The sequence below is a fragment of the Acanthochromis polyacanthus genome, chromosome 24 (genome assembly GCF_021347895.1).
Source record: "Acanthochromis polyacanthus isolate Apoly-LR-REF ecotype Palm Island chromosome 24, KAUST_Apoly_ChrSc, whole genome shotgun sequence".
NCBI classification, from domain to species: domain Eukaryota; kingdom Metazoa; phylum Chordata; class Actinopteri; family Pomacentridae; genus Acanthochromis; species Acanthochromis polyacanthus.
In genome coordinates this window covers 4,160,775-4,180,070 of record NC_067136.1, presented here as the reverse complement: position 1 = coordinate 4,180,070, position 19,296 = coordinate 4,160,775, and the positions used below count along the sequence as shown (strand labels likewise).

General features: G+C 41.8%; 2 protein-coding genes and 1 long non-coding RNA gene across 8 annotated transcripts in view; 2 read left to right on the top strand and 1 right to left on the bottom strand.

Moving 5' to 3' along the window:
• The window catches only part of LOC110969302 (Fc receptor-like protein 5), a 38,696-nt gene extending 30,157 nt beyond the window's left edge, over nucleotides 1-8,539 (top strand). For both annotated transcript variants that reach the window (XM_051944724.1, XM_051944723.1), the window contains exons 2-10: nucleotides 846-895; nucleotides 999-1,031; nucleotides 1,211-1,325; nucleotides 3,728-3,876; nucleotides 4,140-4,382; nucleotides 4,960-5,241; nucleotides 5,705-5,947; nucleotides 7,688-7,813; nucleotides 8,345-8,539. In XM_051944724.1, coding sequence (XP_051800684.1) covers nucleotides 877-895; nucleotides 999-1,031; nucleotides 1,211-1,325; nucleotides 3,728-3,876; nucleotides 4,140-4,382; nucleotides 4,960-5,241; nucleotides 5,705-5,947; nucleotides 7,688-7,813; nucleotides 8,345-8,475 — 1,341 coding nt within the window. In that variant the 5' untranslated portion in view covers nucleotides 846-876 and the 3' untranslated portion in view covers nucleotides 8,476-8,539. The remainder of the gene's footprint in view (nucleotides 1-845; nucleotides 896-998; nucleotides 1,032-1,210; nucleotides 1,326-3,727; nucleotides 3,877-4,139; nucleotides 4,383-4,959; nucleotides 5,242-5,704; nucleotides 5,948-7,687; nucleotides 7,814-8,344) is intronic.
• An 852-nt stretch (nucleotides 8,540-9,391) lies between these two features.
• ift46 (intraflagellar transport 46 homolog (Chlamydomonas)) lies at nucleotides 9,392-18,960 on the top strand. Its single transcript, XM_022219360.2, has 5 exons — nucleotides 9,392-10,138; nucleotides 11,297-11,568; nucleotides 16,510-16,603; nucleotides 16,684-16,815; nucleotides 17,984-18,960. Exons 1-5 carry the CDS (start codon nucleotides 10,010-10,012, stop codon nucleotides 18,335-18,337), a joined length of 981 nt encoding a protein of 326 aa, XP_022075052.2. The 5' UTR covers nucleotides 9,392-10,009; the 3' UTR covers nucleotides 18,338-18,960.
• On the bottom strand, nucleotides 14,597-18,025 carry LOC127532682 (uncharacterized). 5 transcript variants are annotated; one of them, XR_007940267.1, is made up of 3 exons: nucleotides 17,923-18,025; nucleotides 17,609-17,845; nucleotides 14,597-17,569 (listed from the first exon to the last, which is right to left on the bottom strand). It is a non-coding gene; the product is annotated as an uncharacterized LOC127532682 (long non-coding RNA). The 5 variants fall into 5 exon arrangements; XR_007940266.1 differs by having other exon boundaries at nucleotides 17,883-17,988; XR_007940264.1 differs by having other exon boundaries at nucleotides 17,609-17,882; nucleotides 17,920-17,988.
• Nucleotides 18,961-19,296: the final 336 nt, after the last annotated feature.

The window sequence follows — 19,296 nt, the reverse complement described above, 5'->3', positions numbered from 1 at the left end:
TTTAGACTCGTTTTTCAGTCAAACTTGAGGTTTTCGACAGTTTAATTTACATGTTTTTGATACTTGTGTGTGGTAATAGCTTATTTTTGATGGTTTTATGTCTACAACTTCAAGTCTTCAATCCTTTTGTGGTCTAATTTACAGGTTTTTGACACTTTTGTGCATTAATACCATAATTTTTGGAAAATTTTGTGTTTCAAATATCATGTTTTTAAACGTGACAGTTTCATGAATCCTTGTGAGACCGGGTTGACATGTTTGTGACACTAGTGCGTTCAAATTCAGGTTTTTTTTTTCGCAGTTTTGTGTTTTCATTTGTGGGTTTCTGACATTTGTATGCTTTAACTTCCTGAGTGTTGACATATTTTCAGTAAATCTTGAGATTTTGACGGTTTTGTGTTTTAATTTAAAAGCTATTGATATTTTTGTGTGTAAAACTGTGTAAAACTTCTGTTTTTCATATTTTAGTGTGTTCATACTCAAGTTTTTGACAGTTTTGTGTTTTAATTTATGGATTTTTGACATTTTTGAGCTCTGACTGAATTTTGACATTTTTCAGTAAAACTTGAGGTTTTTGACAGTTTTGTGTTTTAATTTTCAGGTTTTTGATACATCTGTGTGTTAATAGCCCATTTTTGGGCAGTTTTATGTGTAAAATTTCATGTTTTTATTAATTTTTCCTTTAATGTTCTGGTTTTTGACACTTTAGTGCAATATTTTCAAGTTTTTGAGAGTTTTGTGTTATATTTTAAGTTTTTTGACCTTTTTCTGAGTTAACATCCAGGTTTTCTACATGCTCAGCTCGCTGCACTAACACCTCCTTGGTCCTTGTGGTTTTTTAACAGGATCCTTTCAGGCGGTCAGTGAAACTCGACGATGATTCTGCTCCTCCTCTGTGAGTAATCAGTTAATAATTCACTCAGGAACAACAGGCTGCAGGTCAAAGCAACATATGGTGGATTTAAATTGGACTTTGGTGTCGTCTGATTGTGTTTCAGTGATGATGAGATGCTGTCGGACGTCCAGTAATGGTAGGATTAAACAAACACTGTTCACCAAACAGTCCCAACATCTCCTCCAGAGAGGCAGCAGCATGTGGTTGTTGGTTGAATGGTTGAGGCGACGTTGGAGATGTGAAGGAAGCATTTTAATGTTGTCAGAGACGTTTGTCTTCATGATTAACCAGTTTACTGACACTTGTGTTCCTCAGCCTCCATGGTGGTGGAACCCAGCCGGAGTCAGTTCTTCGAGTACGAGAAGTTCTCTCTGAGCTGTGAGCAGTTCGGCTCCAGGGACTGGACGGTTAGGAGATACACCATCAGTGGGTGAGTTCAACAGAACCCGACTTCTGATGGTTCTGGGGTTGGTTCCTTTGGATGATCCATTGGTTTAGTGTTCTTCAGGTTTATAGAAGGTCGTCTGCTTTAGGATTCATTCCATGTGGTGACCAATGGATCAACCTCAAGATCTCAGCTTTGATGCAAACTGATCTGTTGGACTTGAGGTTCCTTTGAGAACTTTGACAGGTTTTTAAGTCAACGTGGTCATGAAACATGAAGGTGGAAGTCCAGCCCAGGTCCTCTGAGATGTGCAGTCCAAGAAACCTAAAGCGGGTGACTCATTTCACCTCATCCCCATTGATGCTCAGGCCTGAGTGTGGAGTCATCCTCAGCTTCTGGAAGTCAATAATGACTTCTTTTGTCTTCTTAGTGTTGAGGTGGTTGTCCCTGCACCAGGCCTCCAGTGCCTGGACCTCCTCCCTGTATGGTGTCTCATAACCGTTGTTGAGGCCCACAGCGGTTGTATCATCTACAAATTTGATGAGAGTGTTGGAGCCATGAGTAGCAACACAATCATAAGTGTACAATGTGGACAAGACTGGACTCAGCACACAGCCCTGAGGAACACCAGTGCTGTGGACGATGGTGGAGGATGTGGAGGAGTCCATTCTGACATACTAGGGTCTGTTAGTCAGGAAGTTCTTGAGGTTCCAGGTTTAGTGTCTGCAGTTTGTTGATGAGTTTGCTGGGGATGATGGAGGTAAATGCTGAGCTGAAGTCAACAAACAGTGTCCTGATATATGGGTTGGGGTTTTCACTGTGGCTGAGAGCGGTGTGGAGGGCGATGGAGAAGCATCGTCTGTGGATCTGTTGGACCTGTAGGTGAGCTGATGTTGATCAAAACCAGGTGGGATGTGGGTCTTGACATTTGGGCACAGGGATTATGGTGGCAGATTCCAGGCAGGTGGGGACTGTGGGGGTGTTGTGGCATTGTTTGTAGAATCAGTAATATTCTGTATGCATTTCCACATTAAGCGGGGGTTGTTCTCCCTGAAGGTGGCCTCTATCTGCTCTCTGGACTCTGTTTTAGCAGCCTTGATGTCTCTGTTTAGATCTGCTCTTGCCTTCCTGGAGGCTTCCCTGTCTCTTAGTGCCCAGATACTGGCGTTAAACCAGGGTTTTTGGTGGGGAAATGTTTTCACCTGTTTCCTTGATGTTACATTGTCCATGCAGAAACTGATGTCTGATAGTACAGAGGAGGTGTGGAGCTCCATGTCTGGGTCTTCAAAGAGCTTCCATATGGTGTCCTCTGAACAGTCCTGCAAGGATCCAGCTCTGCTCTGACTGGTACTGTAGCTTTGACCTGCAGATAAGGGGCTTTTAGCTGGTGTCAGGAACAGACAAAGATGATCTGAGTGTCCAGGTGAGTGGAGTGGAGCTCTGTAGGCTCCAGAGATGTTGGTGGAGACCTGATCTGGTGTTCTGCACTTCTTTATTTGAATGTCAACATTCTTGTAGAATCTTGGTGGAAAAGTCTTTAAGTTGGTGTGATCAAAGTCTCCAGAAGCCCTCTGGGTGTTTATTCTGCTGCCTGGTGATGCTGTCATGCAGACTGCACATAGCTACGTTAGCATTAGCTCGTAGCAGTTACAAACACTCGGATTATTTCCCTGGTCAAATGAAAAGGTCTGCACTTCAACATTAGATATCCCAGGTCTGGACAGCAGTGTTTCTCAATAACGGCAGAGTCGTGCACCAACTGTTGTTGATATAGACGCACACACTTCCTCTCCTCTTACTAGAGTCCGATGTGTGGTTGGCCCGGAAGATTGTACCTCCTGCTAGCTAAACGGCTAGGTCTGGGATGTTTTTGTGCAGCTAGGTCTCTGTTATCACCATGATACAGCTGTCTATCCGGTTGTTAACATCCCGGAGTTTCATCTCATCCATCTTGTTAACCAGGGAGACGAGAGAAAGACGCTTGGAACTGCTGGTTTATGGGGAGTCTTGGTTAGCCTAGCTCTGATTCCAGTTCGTTTGCCTCATTTCTGGCATCTTTGGCAGCACCACCGTTACCTCCTTCCTGTCCGTTCTTGCCGACATATCCTCTCTGGGAACGATTCAAACCCTCCTGGGGGGTCCAGCCAGTCCAGTGTTGTCTTAGGCTTAAAAGTTCAGTTCAGGTGTAAGTCCTTCTCAGTGTGTAGCTACGAACTGAAGAGCAGCACCAGGCTGTTAAATGTTTGTTGGTTAATATTGAGGTTTTTGACACTTTTGTTCATCAATATTCAGGTTTTTCACAGTTTTGTTAATTAAAATTCAGGTTTTTGACAATTTCTCAGTTAAATACAGGTTTTTGACACTTTTGTTCATTAATATTAAGGTTTTTGTCAGTTCTGTTGGTTATTATCCAGGTTTTTGACACTTGTCCATTGATGTGTTGACAGGTGGGAGTTGTCCCAGTGTGGTGGAGTCTGGGGCAGCCCGAAGTCCTCCACCTGTTACATGAACACAGTTAAGGCGTCCAACACTGGAGTTTACTGGTGTGAATCTAAAAACGGAGACAGCAGCGATGGCGTCAACATCACCATCACCGGTGAGATTCATCCGTCTATGCCACCCTGCAGGACTTCCTATTTCCTGATGACCAATCAAACTGCAGATTTGACTTCATGTTCAATGTGACATACTTGACTCTCAGGGCAAGTTAAAGTTGTTGGATGGTCACATTTTAAAGGAACTGGTTCCAGTAAAGAGAAGTGAATCTCTGGTTTGTAGCATGACTAAGACTGACTGACAGGATGCAGAACTGGTTTTCCTTCTGTTGTAACGGTGGACATGTTGTGGTTGTTTGTACAGAGAAACCAGTGATCCTGCAAAGTCCTGCCCTGCCGGTGAAGGAGGGAGGAAACGTCACTCTGGGCTGCAGGACGAAGGGAACCTCCAGTCTAGAGGCTCAGTTCTTTAAAGACGGTGCTTTGATCGGATCTGGACCTGCAGGTCACATGACTATCCACCATGTTTCCAAGGAAGACGAAGGCGTCTACAAATGCAGCATCCAAGAACATGGAGAGTCTCCACTGAGCTGGCTGCTGGTAGAAGGTCAGTTCACTGTTTATGGCATTTTAACCTGATAATATCCAGGTTTTTGGGACTTTTGTTCATTGATATCCAGGATTTTCATACTTATCTGATTAGTGTCCAGGTGTTTGGTACTTCTGTACAGTAGTATGTAGTTTTTTGATTGTGTTCTACATCAGTTTTCAAGTTTTTATGACCTTTGTTGGTTAATATCGAGGTTTTGACACTTTCGTCCGTAAATATTCAAGTTTTTGAGACTTTTGTAGATTAATATCCAGACTTTTAAAGTGTTGTTTGCTAACGATCAGGTTTTTGACACTTTTGTCCAGTAATATTCAGGTGTTTGATATTTTTGTCCGTTAATATTCAGGTGTTTGATGTTTTCATATTAACATCAGGTTTTAAACCACTTTGTGCATTCATATTTAAGTTGTTGACACTGTTGGGGAACTATCCAGGACGTATTTCTCATAAGCTGCAGCAGAGGCTCTGAAATGGACTTCTTTCTTTACTTTTCTGATATCTTCATCGTCTGAATCAGTGGTTGGAGGACGTGAACACCTTCCAGCCCACTGACTGAAAGTCTGTCTGTCCCCAGATGGGTATGAATCGGCATCCCTCACGGTTACTCCGGGGTCGTCTCAGATGTTCGAGTACCAGTTTGTGGATTTGCATTGTGGCCCAAACAGCACCTTCCACGGATGGACGGTCTACAGGTCCACGGCATTAGTCAGCACCATCTCCAGCTGTGGACATCCGTGGGGGTCGGTCACGGCATCGGGCTGCATCCTGAAGACCGCCAAGCAGACCGACAGCGGCTACTACTGGTGTGAGTCTCTGACCAAACGGCGAAGCAACTCGCTCAACCTCACCATGCAAGGTAGGATCATTAGGAATCTGTTCATCCAGGTCCTCACTTTCATTTGTGAATATTCAGGTTTTTCAGACCTTTTTTTGATTAATATCCAGGGTTTTTGATACTTTATTGGTTAATATCCAGGTTTTGGGGACTTTTCTTTGTTAATATCCTTTTTTTTTTTACATTTTTGTTCATTAATATCCAGGTTTTTGATACTTTTGTTCGTTAATATTCAGGTTTATGAGACTTTTTCGTTATTATCCAGATTTGTGAGACTTCTGTTCATTTATATTCACATTTTTGACACATTTGTTCGTTAATGTCCAGGTTTTTGACTTTTTTTGTCCATTAATATCCAGATTTTTTAGATTTCGGTGGTTTCATATCAAGGGTTTTGCTTGTTATTATCCAGGTAAATCTATCTGTTTTGATGATTTGTGAAGTGATATCCAGGTTCTTGACACTGTGCTGCTTTAATATCCAGATAAAGCGGTGATCCTTGTGAGTCCTGTCCTCCCCGTGGTGAAGGGAGACAACGTGACGCTGAGCTGTCATTCACGGTCTTCCACCAGCCTCCCATCTGATTTCTATAAAGACGACGTCCTCATCGGGACCAACTATTCAGGTTCCATGACCATGTTACTCGTTTCTAAGTCAGATGAAGGAATCTACAGGTGTAAGATCAGCGGTCATGGAGAGTCTCCGTCCAGCTGGCTGTTTGTCAGAGGTGAGCTTAACAGAACCAGAAACCATCTCAGCAGGTCTTGATCTGGTGGTCCACAGATCTCATGTCGTCCATCAGAAGGAATATGTTCCCTAACCTAACAACCAGCAGCAGGTCCAGAGATAACACAGCTCAGAAAAATTGAAAAAACTGGAAAGTTGAGGGAAAATGTGTAATCTTGGAATTGTTTAATCTAAGTTTATTTGTGTCCTGTTGTGGTTATTTTCTATTTAAATTAGTCTGACTCATTGGATGTACAGTGTCGTGAAAAAGTATTTGCCCCCTAAAGAAATCTTCCAGTTCTGCAGATTTGTCACGTAAATGTTCCAGATTATCAAACTAATTTTAATATCTGACAAAGATGAAACAAGAAAACACAAAATGCAGTTTTTAAATGATGGTTCTATTTATTGAAGGTGAAGTTCTGTCCAGAACATCTTGTGCTCTGTTAAAAAGTAATCGCCCCCTGAGCTACCAATCCACCAAAGGACCACATTCATTGGCCAGTTGGGTTCAGGTTCTCCATCCAGACCTTCAGATGGTTCCTGCCCGGCTGGTGGAACCTAAACATCACTAGATAGAACCTGTCTTCATTGTGAAGCAGCTGAAGGGTCTCAGAAAGCAGAACATGATGCCACGTTCTACAGAGATTCAAGAACAGATGAGGATCAAAGTCATGGATGTTCATCAGTCTGGAGGGTTCCAAAGCCACTGCTGAGGTTCTGGGACTCCAGAGAACCTCAGTGAGAGACAATATCCACACATGAAGAAACATGGAACAGTGGAAAACCTTCAGGAGTGGATCAACATTTCTCCAAGAACATCTAATCCAGGAGGTCACAGAAGAACCCAGAGAAACACCTAAAGATCTTCAGACCTCACTGGCCTAAGTTAAGGTCCATCTACATGGTTCCACAATAAGAAGACTCTGGAGGAAATGGATCCATGGGAGAGTTAAAGATCAAACCTCGACTGACCTAAAAGATCATAAAGGTTCCTCCAAGACTTTAGGAGAACATTCTGTGGGCTGATGGGTTTAAAGGTGGAACTTTTTGGAAGACATGGGTCCGTTCTATCTGGAGTAAAACTAAAGAAGAACATAGTACCAGCAGTGGAACATGGTGGTAGTGAGGTGGTTGGAGGACCTGGACGACTGATCATGAATTCTGCTCTCTATCAGAAGAACCTTCTGGAGAACATCCACCATCAGTTTAGGACCTGAAGCTCAACACTGATGGATCCAAAGAACACCAACAAGTCCACCTCTGAGCAGCTCAACAAGAACTAAATGAAGGTTCTGGAGTCAAAGTCTGGACTTGAAGATTCTGGTTGAAGACCTTCAAAGATCAGCTGATGTTCTAAAACCATCTGAGGTGACTGAATTAAAACTGTTCTCCAGAGAACAGTGGACCAGTGTTCCTCCATGGATGTAGAAGATGATCCCAGCTGGAACAAACATTTACCTGATGCTGTCAAACCAGTTAGTAGGTTCAGGGAAACATGCAGAAATAGATTTCTGTGAGGGGGTAAATACTTTTCTCACGACGCTGTAGGTTCCAGACCTGCCATTGGCCGATCATCTCCCCTCCTATCAGTTCATCTCTACAGAAACTATCAGATTAGCCAAGGACTTGGATCGTCTGCTACAAGGAACCTAGAAAGTCAGACATGGAGGCAGTTACTGGGTCTTTGGTGAAGCCTCTGGTTTGTGATGGTTACCTGAGTGGTGTTTGTTTCTTCCAGGTCCAGATGAAGGAGGTCCACAGGAAGTCCTGAGCATTGTGACAGTGATCCGCTGCCTGGTGGTGGGCTGTCCATACGTCATCTCCACCGTCCTCATGGCGTCGTTATACCGACACCAGCCCGCAGGTAGAGAACCAATGTGCTAACCGACCCACAATGTTTAGAGAACGTTTCATACAGGTGGTCAGAGGAGAAAGGTGGTCGGTTCAATGACAGAAGGTCAGAGAGCTCTCAGTGACAGAGGTGATGGAATCTAGAGCAACTCCAGAAGGTTTCTCCAGACCTTTCCTGCTCTGTGGAACCACATGGAACAGGAGCTGTTGACACTTTTGTTCATTAATATCTAGTTTTTTGACATTTTTGTTTGTTAATATTCAAGTTTTTGACATTTTAGTCTTTGTGGTCATTTTGTGTCTCTTTGTAGTTATTTGTGTCTTTATGAAGTCATTTTTGTGTTTCTTTATCATTGTTTTGCGTCTTTTTTGGGTCGTTTTGCATCTATTTTTAGTTATTTCATGTCTTTTTGCAGTTGTTTTGCATCTTTTTGTTGTCGTTTTGTGTCTTTCTGTAGTAGTTTTACGTCTCATTATGCGTTCACCGACTTTATGTAGTCACTTTGTGTCTCCAGATAATGACACATCTCACATTTATTTACAGAATCTGAGGCCACCCAAAGGAGAAACCTGCCCGTTTCCATGGCGATGTTTTCACGTGGACACGAAGATGAAGAGTTGAACGAACAGTACGATGATGCCGTGGCTGCCGTCACCACCGAGCATCATTTCTGAAGCAGCCTTTGACTCATTTGTATGTTCCTTTTGTCTTTTGTTAATAAAGTTTTTTTTAATCAAAGCTGCAGCATTTTTCCTTTAACTTCTGATCCCGTGAACTTTCCAAAAGTGGAGATGAACAAAAAGAGTGCATTTAGAAAATGAAGACATATTTAGCTAAAAAAATACCTAAAACAACAAAAATGAGACACAAAAAAGGTAAAATGGAGAGAGCTAGCTTGCTAACTGTTAGCTAATGGTTTTAGCCAGTGTGAAGATGGTGCTAGCTAGCCGCTGAGTTCCTGACATGCTAACAATACAATGAGATGGTTGACTGATTTCAGCTGCATTCATACAGTAAAAATTATGCAAATGTAATAATTTGAAAAAACCCTGTTGAAAGAATTTTGTCATTTGAGGACATTTTCTTTAATACTTTGGACGTTTTTCATCATTTTGCACCCTTCTGAAATACTTTTTTGACAAATGTATGAAATTTTGTTCAAATGCATGCTACTTTGTGCAAACATGATTAATTTGGGATCATTTCATGAAACTTTTCTGACACATTTGTATCATTTGTGAGACATTCTTCACAGTTTTTGTTGTTTTGGACACATTTTAGACCATATTTGACCAAATGTGTGTAGCTTTATCCCAGTATAATCCCTGTAAAATACATTTATGTCATCGTGGGCCATTTTCTTTGATATTTTGGATGGATTTATGTTATTTCTTTAAGATTTTTTCATTTTAGACAGTTTTTAAGACATTTTTGACCAACGTATGTTATTTTGGGCAAACATAATTAACTGTAGACGAATTTATTTCATTTTAAACATATTTTACTACATTTTGGACAATTCACGCTGTTTCGTACGGGTTTGAGTAACATTGCTGGGTTTGGGTAATTTGACTACACTACCCATGATGCTCTGCGCGCCGTAGCTCGTTGCCAGGATACGGTGCACCGCGCCAGCTCCTCTGTTGAACACCGTTTGGATGCAGACAGACGCTAATAAACGGAACTCGGACCGCGAATTAAAGCGTTTTACGAAATTATAAACGGTCGTTTAACGTCTGAGACACCGTCTGTCAGCGGTCTGGGTCGAGGTACCTGGTTCCAAACGCCCCGCCGTCGGCTTGTTGTGAGCTGCTGGACGCTACTATTAAAGGCTGGTTGCTACTGTTAGTAGCTAATTGCTAATGCTAACAGCCACTTGCTTATGTTAGTTGCTGTGTGGTGGTGTTAGCTGCTGATTGCTAATGTTAGCAGCTAGTTCTAATGCTAACGGCTAGGTGCTAATGTAAGCAGCTTGATTCTTAATGTAAACTGCTTAGTTGCTACTACTAGCTTGCTGTGCGGTTTGCTCTCCTCAAAGCGGAGAAAGCGTTAATTTAACGGACAGAACAGTTAAAGGTGCCCAGAAGTTGGTTTGAAAGGACTTTTAACCGACCAGCTGAGCTGTCCGGTCACAAAGAAACCGCTCCGAAGGTCGGCTTCAACGTCCAGAGACGCGGTGGCCTCGGTGCTAGCCGCTGTGGTCCGCCTATGGATCGGGGTGCCCGGGAGAGGGCCGGCCGCCTGCTAAAGAACCAACAGTACGACGAGAGCCTGGAGGTGGCCGACGGTGAGGAGGTGGCCAGCGTCTACAGCCTGACTCCCCGCGGCCAGCGGCAGGTAAGTCCGCTGCTCCCAGGCCCTGTACCGTCACTGAACCGGGTTTAACGGTTTATGATCGCTTATTATTAACAGTAATCCCATTATGAGCTTTCATTTCTGTTGTCAGTCTTTTCAGTGTAACTGCTGGATTAATTAATTTAATGTTAGTACCCCGTCAGATGCCATTTTATGGTCAAATATCACTAAAAAGTACATTCTGTGCTGTTTTATTGTCTATTCTTGCTTTAAAATGACTGGACCTGTTTATCAATAATCACAGTATTGGCGCTGATCATTAATCTAATGACTAATCTAATGACCTCTGCATTTTAGAGAAATATTTACTTTTTACTGCTTTTATCTGACATGTCACACTAAAATTTTAGTTTTTTTTTTTTTTTACTGATCTTTGTACAATCATTCTGGCTGATTTATTTATTTTTTTTTAATTTGGACAAATGTTGAATCATGGTGCACAAGTTTCTGTCATTTTATATCAAAGGAGCAGAGTAATGCTATTATTTTTACTGCAGATTATTTCCTGGATTAATCAACTTGCCGTTTGTTGGGTAATATTCAGGTTTTTAACATTTTTTTTGGATAATATTCAGGTTTTTGACTTTTTGTTGGTTAATATTCAGGCTTTTGACTTTTTTTGTTGGTTAATATTCAGGTTTTTGGCATTTTTGTTGGTTAATATTCAGGTTTTTGACTTTTTGTTGGTTAATATTCAGGTTTTTGACATTTTTGTTGGTTAATATTCAGGTTTTTGACTTTTTTGTTCGTTAATATTCAGGTTTTTGACATTTTTGTTGGTTAATATTCAGGTTTTTGACACTTTTTGTTTGTTAATATTCAGGTTTTTGACACTTTTTGTTTGTTAATACCCAGGTTGTAGAAGACAGGAACTTGTAGAGGAACCTGCGTTATTTTTTCTGTGGATTATTTCCTGGATGAATCAAATCGCTGTTTGTTCGATTAAACACCTGGAAATGGTGACAGATGTCAGTGTTTGGTCCAAAGATGTTCAGTTCGCTGTCATAGAGGAGGACAGAAACGGAAAGTACTCACTCTGAAGAAGCTGCAGTCAGAGAATTTAAATTGGCAGATTGATTGTGGATGTAGGTGGTTGATTCATGGACAGCTGCTTTTATTCTGTGATGTCTGGTTGTCCAGTCAGAGTCAAGGAGGAGCCGGAGGGTTCGAGGCCTGATGTCGGCCAACAGCGGCAGTGACGAGGACCACAAGCCTTCAGGAGCCAAAGAGCCGACGGGGGCCAGTCCCAACGAGGAGGAGGAGGAGGAGGAGGAGGACGATGACTCTGATGAGGATGATAGTGACGAAGATGACGAGCAGGCGGAGGCTCCAGAGGGAGCGTACGACCCGGCCGACTACGCCAACCTGCCTGTCAGCACCGAAATCAAAGAGCTGTTCCAGTACATCACACGGTGAGATGAGTCAGGAGTTAGAGGTGGCTGGAGCCTTATCTGACAGAAATACTCCCCAAAAACACCAAAAACAGACACAAAACAACAAAAACAAGACACAAAACAACAAAAACCGACACAAAACACCACAAACAGATACAAAACAACAAAAACAAGAGACAAAACACCACAAACAGACACAAAACAACAAAAACAAAACACAAAACAACAAAAACCGACACAAAACACCACAAACAGATACAAAACAACAAAAACAAGAGACAAAACACCACAAACAGACACAAAACAACAAAAACAAGACCCAAAACACTACAGACCGACACAAAACACTACAGACCGACACAAAACACTAGAAACCGACACAAAACAACAAAAACCGACACAAAACACCACAAACAGATACAAAACAACAAAAACAAGAGACAAAACACCACAAACAGACACAAAACAACAAAAACAAAACACAAAACACCACAAACAGATACAAAACAACAAAAACAAGAGACAAAACACCACAAACAGACACAAAACAACAAAAACAAGACCCAAAACACTACAGACCGACACAAAACACTAGAAACCGACACAAAACAACAAAAACAAGACACAAAACAACAAAAACAAGACATAAAACAAGACACAAAACACCACAAACGGACACAAAGCAACAAAAACAAGACCCAAAACAACAAAAACAAGACCCAAAACACCAACACAAAAAAACAAAACAAAAAAAACAAGACACTAAACAACAAACACAACACAAAACAACAAAAACAAGACCCAAAACAACAAAAACAAGACCCAAAACAACAAAAACAAGACACAAAACAAAATCAAGACACAAGACAACAAAAACAAGACACAAAACAAACACCAACACAAAACAACAACAAGACACAAAACAAACAACAAGACACAAAACAAACAACAAAAACAAGACACAAAACACTACAGACACAAAACAACAAAAACAAGACACAAAACAACCAACAAAAACAAAACAAACAAGACAAAACAACAAAAACAAGACACAAAACAACAAAAACAAGACACAAAACAACCACCAACACAAAACAACAACAACAAGACACAAAACAAACAACAAAAACAAGACACAAAACACTACAGACACAGAAACACTACAGACACAAAACAACAAAAACAAGACACAAACCAACACACAAAACATCAAGACACAAAACAAACAACATCAAGACACAAAACAACAAGACACAAAACAAACAACAACAAGACAAAACAACAAACACCAGACACAAAACAACAAACACCAGACACAAAACAAACAACAAAAACAAGACACAAAACAAGACACAAAATGGCAAGAAATGAGACCTAAAACAATAAAAATGAAACATAAAATGAGAAATGAGGTATAGCCCTGTTAACCCGTTGCGCTTCAGTTGCGCTTCAGTGTCCCGCCCGCGGTACACTTTGAGATGCGCTAAAGTATTTCGCTTAATTGACCGATGCTGCAAGCTCGATTATACAAACACTTTACGCCGATGGAAAGCTTAGATTCTCATGAATCCGCCGGTATAAACCACTTTCAGATGCGATTACCACAGCGGATAATATAAACACATTTGTCCAACAAAAACAAATATTCATCCATCCGTTCTCTGTACACGGCTTCAACGCACACAGCGCGACTCACATTTCCGGGTTCATTATTACACACAGATGAAAATATTCCACAAAAAACGGCCATAATCCAACCTTGGACATCCAGACGAAACAAGCCAGTAAAATATTTTGTCCAAAACATGTCCTGAAGTCGGTATAAAATCCACGAATCGGTCGTTTTCAAGGAAATGCACCTCGCGATGCGCGTCCAATATTCCCTGTATTTCTCATCATATTTTTATTTACAAATAGAATATTAGCGATTTTTTTGTACTGAAAATGGCTGGAATTGACTGAAGCTTAAAGGGTTGATTCTGGATGGTTCTATTAACCAGTCTGGTTCTACATGGGTCATGTCAAGTCAAGAAATCTTTATTGTCCCTGCGGGGCAATTTTTGGTGCAGCCAGCAGCAAAAACAACGAACAAACACAATAAAATGCGACACGCAACAATAAAATACACAACAGAAACAACAACAACAGTAATCAATTAAAATGCAATAGGATACAAAGATAAAAATAAAGCCTAAGGAAAGTTAAAATGACCTCAAAGAAGAGTGCATTATAAAGGTGTTAAAAACCGTTCATTATTAAAAAGGCCAATGGAACCCCTGATTTTTTTTTTAAGTCTGTCTGTCCTACATCTAGATGGAAGCACCCTGAATTCAGAAGCAAGAGGGTGACTAGGGTCAAAAAGGACGAATTTTGCCTTTTTTAAAGATCTAGTCTTATATAGGAGTGTATATATATATATATATATATATATATATATATATGTCAGTCAGTGGAGTGGCAACAATTTTGCTGCACATTTTGACTATGCCTTGGAGTCTGTTTCGATTTTTAAGGTTGACTGAGCCAAACCAGCAGATAAAAGCAAATGTCAGGACAGACTCGATAAAACAGGAGTAAAACATATACATAAACTTGGTTTCTATCTTTATATTCCTGAGCTTCTGAAGGAAATACAAGCACTGGTTGGCTTTCTTGCACACATCATCAACCTGATGCTCGAAGGACAGCCTGTAGGGGTGTGTATCTCTCTCTTAGGTGGCGATCCGATACGAATCTAGATACATGTCTTACGATATGATTCACCAAGGATACATTTTAATACATTACGATTCAATGCAATTTGATGCGATGCACTTTAAATCTGTTTGTGGTGAAAAAAATGAAAGAAATGTATGAGGTCAGAACAATGTCATTCTGTTTATTTTTCAAACAGATCAGACTGTTAATGCATCATATGAAAAAATATTAACATTGACCACTTCAGTGCAGTAGTGCTTTTCAACACTTATAACTAGTCAGTGTTTACAAATGGCACAAAGTAGATTAAAAAAAAAGCATGCAAAGGAGGATGAAAACAAAATACTTCTGTAGTGCTGTTTGCTCAGGTAACAATAATAATATAGAGAGCCCTAAGCAAGCTGGACATAAAGTTTCAGGTGTTGAAACACCGCAGTAACATAAGTGCCAGGTACAATGAAGTGCCACACAGTAAACTAAACAGCAGCTGCTATTCTGCTGTGAACTGTGCATCTAGGTCTTTAACACAGACCAATACAAAATCTCCACAAACAATGGAGAATAAAACAGAACAGGAGCACAGGTTTAGATGAGTGCTCCCGGTGTACTTAATCGCTGCTTTACACACTTTACAAACGGCCTTTTATCCAACTTTCCATCCTTCTTGAAAAATCCAAAGATCTTCCAAACTTTCGATTTGAGATTTGAGGGTGCACTGTAAATTGTTTCGGAGCTATCAGCCATGCTGTTGTGTGTGAGTTACTCTAACATGCTACAAAAATGAAACTCTCGTAATACGTCACCGTGAGAGTCTCGCGAGACTTTGGTGGCCATCTTTAGTAGCAGAGCTCAAATAAACCGATTCATATGTTTTTAAAGGGACATCAACTGGTCCACAGCAGATATAGATCGATCCAGAGACACACCGATCGATGTATTCATATCTCTAAAGGTGAGAATAGATTATCGATTCGTATCGGTTTATCTTTACATCTCTAACAGCCTGTCATCAATTATCATCCCAAGATATCTATACTGAACTGATTCCACAGTTTGACCGTTAATTGACAGGGGAGCGATAACTGAACGGGACTTCCTAAAATCAGTTGTCATTTCCTTGGTTTTCTGAACATTAATAGTGAGGAAGGACGACTTGCGCCACTGAATCAAGTCCTCTACTACAGGCCCGGGCACAGGGTCATCATGGCTGAGAAGGGACACAATCACAGAATCATTGGCGAACTTCACAATATGACGCTTCTCATATGAGCTCCGACATGCATCCGTGTATAACACAAAAAGAAGGGGCGACAGGACGCATCCCTGGGGGGAGCCAGTGGAGGAAAAGAGAACATCTGACAGAACGCCATTGACCCTGACCCGTTGTGATCTAACAGTTAAGAAATCCAACAACCAGTAAATCAAACTCCTGTCAGTCTTATAATTTAGAAGACGCTCAGCCCAAATGTGGGGCTGAATGCAATTAAAAGCAGATGTAAAGTCGATAAAGAGCAGACTGGCAAAATTATTGACGCCATCTAAATGCGACAATATCATGTTAAGAAGAGTGAATGTTGCATCATCAACCCCCCTCCCCGACTGATATGCAAATTGGAGAGGGTCCAAGTTTGACTGGACAGTGTTCATGAGATCCTCTTTCACAATCCTCTCAAAGGACTTCATTACCAGGGAGGTGAGTGCCACGGGTCTAAAGCCATTCAGTGCCTTCGTGCATTTGTTTTTGGGCACAGGGACAGTAATCGAGTCCTTCCACAGGCGGGGCACCCTGTGGACCTGAAGTGACCAGGAGAAGATGAAACTGAAGATGTCAGCCAGCTGCTTGGCGCAGTTCCTCAGGATCCGACCTCCAATCCCATCAGGACCCGGGCTTTTCCTCTCCTTCACACCATGGAACACCCTCTGTACCCTCTGCTTGTTGACATGCACTGCCACTGTACTGTTTGGATCTAAGGCAGCACCTTTAAACACAGACAATTCGTGGCTAAAATCATGAACATTAAAATGATTTGAAAGTATATTTAGATCGTTTGCCAGGTCATGATCAGACTTCCCATTTAAGGAGATGATGAACTTATGGGGATGTATCCCCAGCAGGGATTTAACCCCCTCCCATGCAGGTCGTGAACAGCCAGTCCTGAATAGGTTCTCCACCCTGTCCTTATATTGCTGCTTGGCAAGTTTTATTTCTTTCCTGACCTGCTTCTGCTTCGGTTCTGTTAACCGAGTTCTGTCTCCTGTCAGGTACACGCCTCAGTCTATGGAACTAGAACACAGTCTGAAGCCCTTCATCCCAGACTTCATCCCTGCTGTTGGAGACATTGACGCCTTCCTGAAGGTTCACACTCACCTGAACACTCCACTCAGACACCTTCATCACTGTGACATCACCGTGACATCACTCTGTGTGACTTTCAGGTGCCGAGGCCGGATGGTAAAGCCGACAGTCTGGGCCTGCTGGTTCTGGATGAGCCCAGTGTGAAGCAGTCAGACCCCACAGTGTTGTCCCTTTGGCTGTCAGAGGAGACCAAGCAGCACGGAGCCACAGAGGTAGGTACACCTGGATTAGACTGACTCACACACACACCTGGATGAGACTCACACACACCTGGATTAGACACACACACACACCTGGATTAGACACACACACACGCACACACACCTGGATTAGACTCACACACCTTTATTATACATAGCTGGACCTCAATTTGTGGTCTCTTAAATTGACAGTATAATGATACCTCCACCTCCATGCTTGAGTCAGTTATAGTATAATGATACCACCACCTCCATGCTTGAGTCAGTTATAGTGTAATGATACCACCACCTCCATGCTTGAGTCAGTTATAGTGTAATGATACCACCACCTCCATGCTTGAGTCAGTTATAGTGTAATGATCCCACCACCTCCATGCTTGAGTCAGTTATAGTATAATGATACCACCACCTCCATGCTTGAGTCAGTTATAGTATAATGATACCACCACCTCCATGCTTGAGTCAGTTATAGTATAATGATACCACCACCTCCATGCTTGAGTCAGTTATAGTGTAATGATCCCACCACCTCCATGCTTGAGTCAGTTATAGTGTAATGATCCCACCACCTCCATGCTTGAGTCAGTTATAGTGTAATGATACCAGCACCTCCATGCTTGAGTCAGTTATAGTGTAATGATCCCACCACCTCCATGCTTGAGTCAGTTATAGTGTAATGATCCCACCACCTCCATGCTTGAGTCAGTTATAGTATAATGATCCCACCACCTCCATGCTTGAGTCAGTTATAGTATAATGATACCACCTCCATGCTTGAGTCAGTTATAGTGTAATGATCCACCACCTCCATGCTTGAGTCAGTTATAGTATAATGATCCCACCACCTCCATGCTTGAGTCAGTTATAGTGTAATGATCCCACCACCTCCATGCTTGAGTCAGTTATAGTGTAATGATACCAGCACCTCCATGCTTGAGTCAGTTATAGTATAATGATACCACCTCCATGCTTGAGTCAGTTATAGTGTAATGATCCCACCACCTCCATGCTTGAGTCAGTTATAGTGTAATGATACCACCACCTCCATGCTTGAGTCAGTTATAGTATAATGATACCACCTCCATGCTTGAGTCAGTTATAGTGTAATGATACCACCACCTCCATGCTTGAGTCAGTTATAGTGTAATGATCCCACCACCTCCATGCTTGTTCCCTGCAGCTGAAGAAGGTGACCAGCGTGGCCAGTCCTCAGTCCAACCCGCGGGCCGTGGACAGCTGGGTGGACAGCATCAGCGCCCTGCACCGCTCCAAGCCCCCGGCCAGCGTCCAGTACAGCCGGCCGATGCCCGACATCGACAGCCTGATGCAGGAGTGGCCGGCCGAGCTGGAGGAGCTGCTGGGTCGCCTGCAGCTGCCTCCGGCCCGCCTCCACTGCAGCCTGCCGCAGTACGTAGACCTGGTCTGCAGCCTGCTGGACATCCCCGTCCACAGCAGCCGCATCCAGGCGCTGCACCTCCTCTTCAGCCTCTACCTGGAGTTCAGAGACTCTCAGCACTTCACCCGCAGAGTGTAGGAGCAGCTTCTACATAGCAAGGACACGGGGACACTCTGAAGGACACCGATACCAACAAATGTCAATAAATACCAATAAATATCAATCATTTTGAACAGATTTTCAATCATTTCCAAAAGATCTCAGAGTATTCTTGAAGAGTTTTGAACATTTCTGTCATTTTGGATTTTTTTTCTGTAAATTTAAACTCATTCTGTAATTTGGGACAAACTGAGTTATTTTTAACAAGTTTTCTTTCGTTTCTCACCATGTTTTGCCCAGAAACCTGCAGCTTCTCCTACACATTCTTCCATGTTATTCTTTTTTTTTTTCAACTTCCACAGTTAAAGAACTCATCCTCGTGTTTGTAGGAGCATCCTGGCTCTTTTCAGTCAGAGAAACTGGTGTTTGAAGAATCAGTGCAAGCTGGAGTTATGAAAAATTTGGTGTAAAACTTTGATTTAATAAGTAATAAACAGCTGTCATGGTTCTGGTGAGTTCTTCATCCTCGTCTTTGTCTTGTTTCGGGTCATTCTGGACACTTGATTTGCACAAATATTTAATCATGTTTTGTTCTTGCTTTGAGTCTGTTATCTCTCCACCTCTGTCTTTATCTGACTGATATTCAATAAAGTTGGACACGATTTTGAGTGATTTTTTTCATCACTTTGTCAAATTTGTCATGAATTTGCCTGTGAGTTCTGTGAGTTTTTGTCAGCTTCAGGTCATTTTTGAATTAATCTGGAAAACTCATCGTCATGTTTCAGTCATTTTAGCAGGTTTCAAGTGATTTTAGGCCATTTCTGAGTCATTTTTGAAAGGTTTGGACTGTTTGAGCAAAATTTCGATTAATTTGTTTTCATTCTAGACAGATTTTGACTCATTTTTGTCATTTCATCATATTAACGTTTCTTGAAGTCATTTTGTTAAATCGGATAAAATAACTGATGTTTGGAGAATCAGTCCATAACTGTACACAA

What these genes read in the sequence shown, in the direction of transcription:
- ift46 (XM_022219360.2), top strand. Translation starts at nt 10,010, where the DNA reads ATGGATCGGGGTGCCCGGGAGAGGGCCGGCCGCCTGCTAAAGAACCAA. An exon ending in ACATTGACGCCTTCCTGAAG is followed by an intron (nt 16,604 to 16,683) that starts GTTCACACTCAC and finishes TGTGACTTTCAG; the next exon opens with GTGCCGAGGCCGGATGGTAA. An exon ending in AGCAGCACGGAGCCACAGAG is followed by an intron (nt 16,816 to 17,983) that starts GTAGGTACACCT and finishes TGTTCCCTGCAG; the next exon opens with CTGAAGAAGGTGACCAGCGT.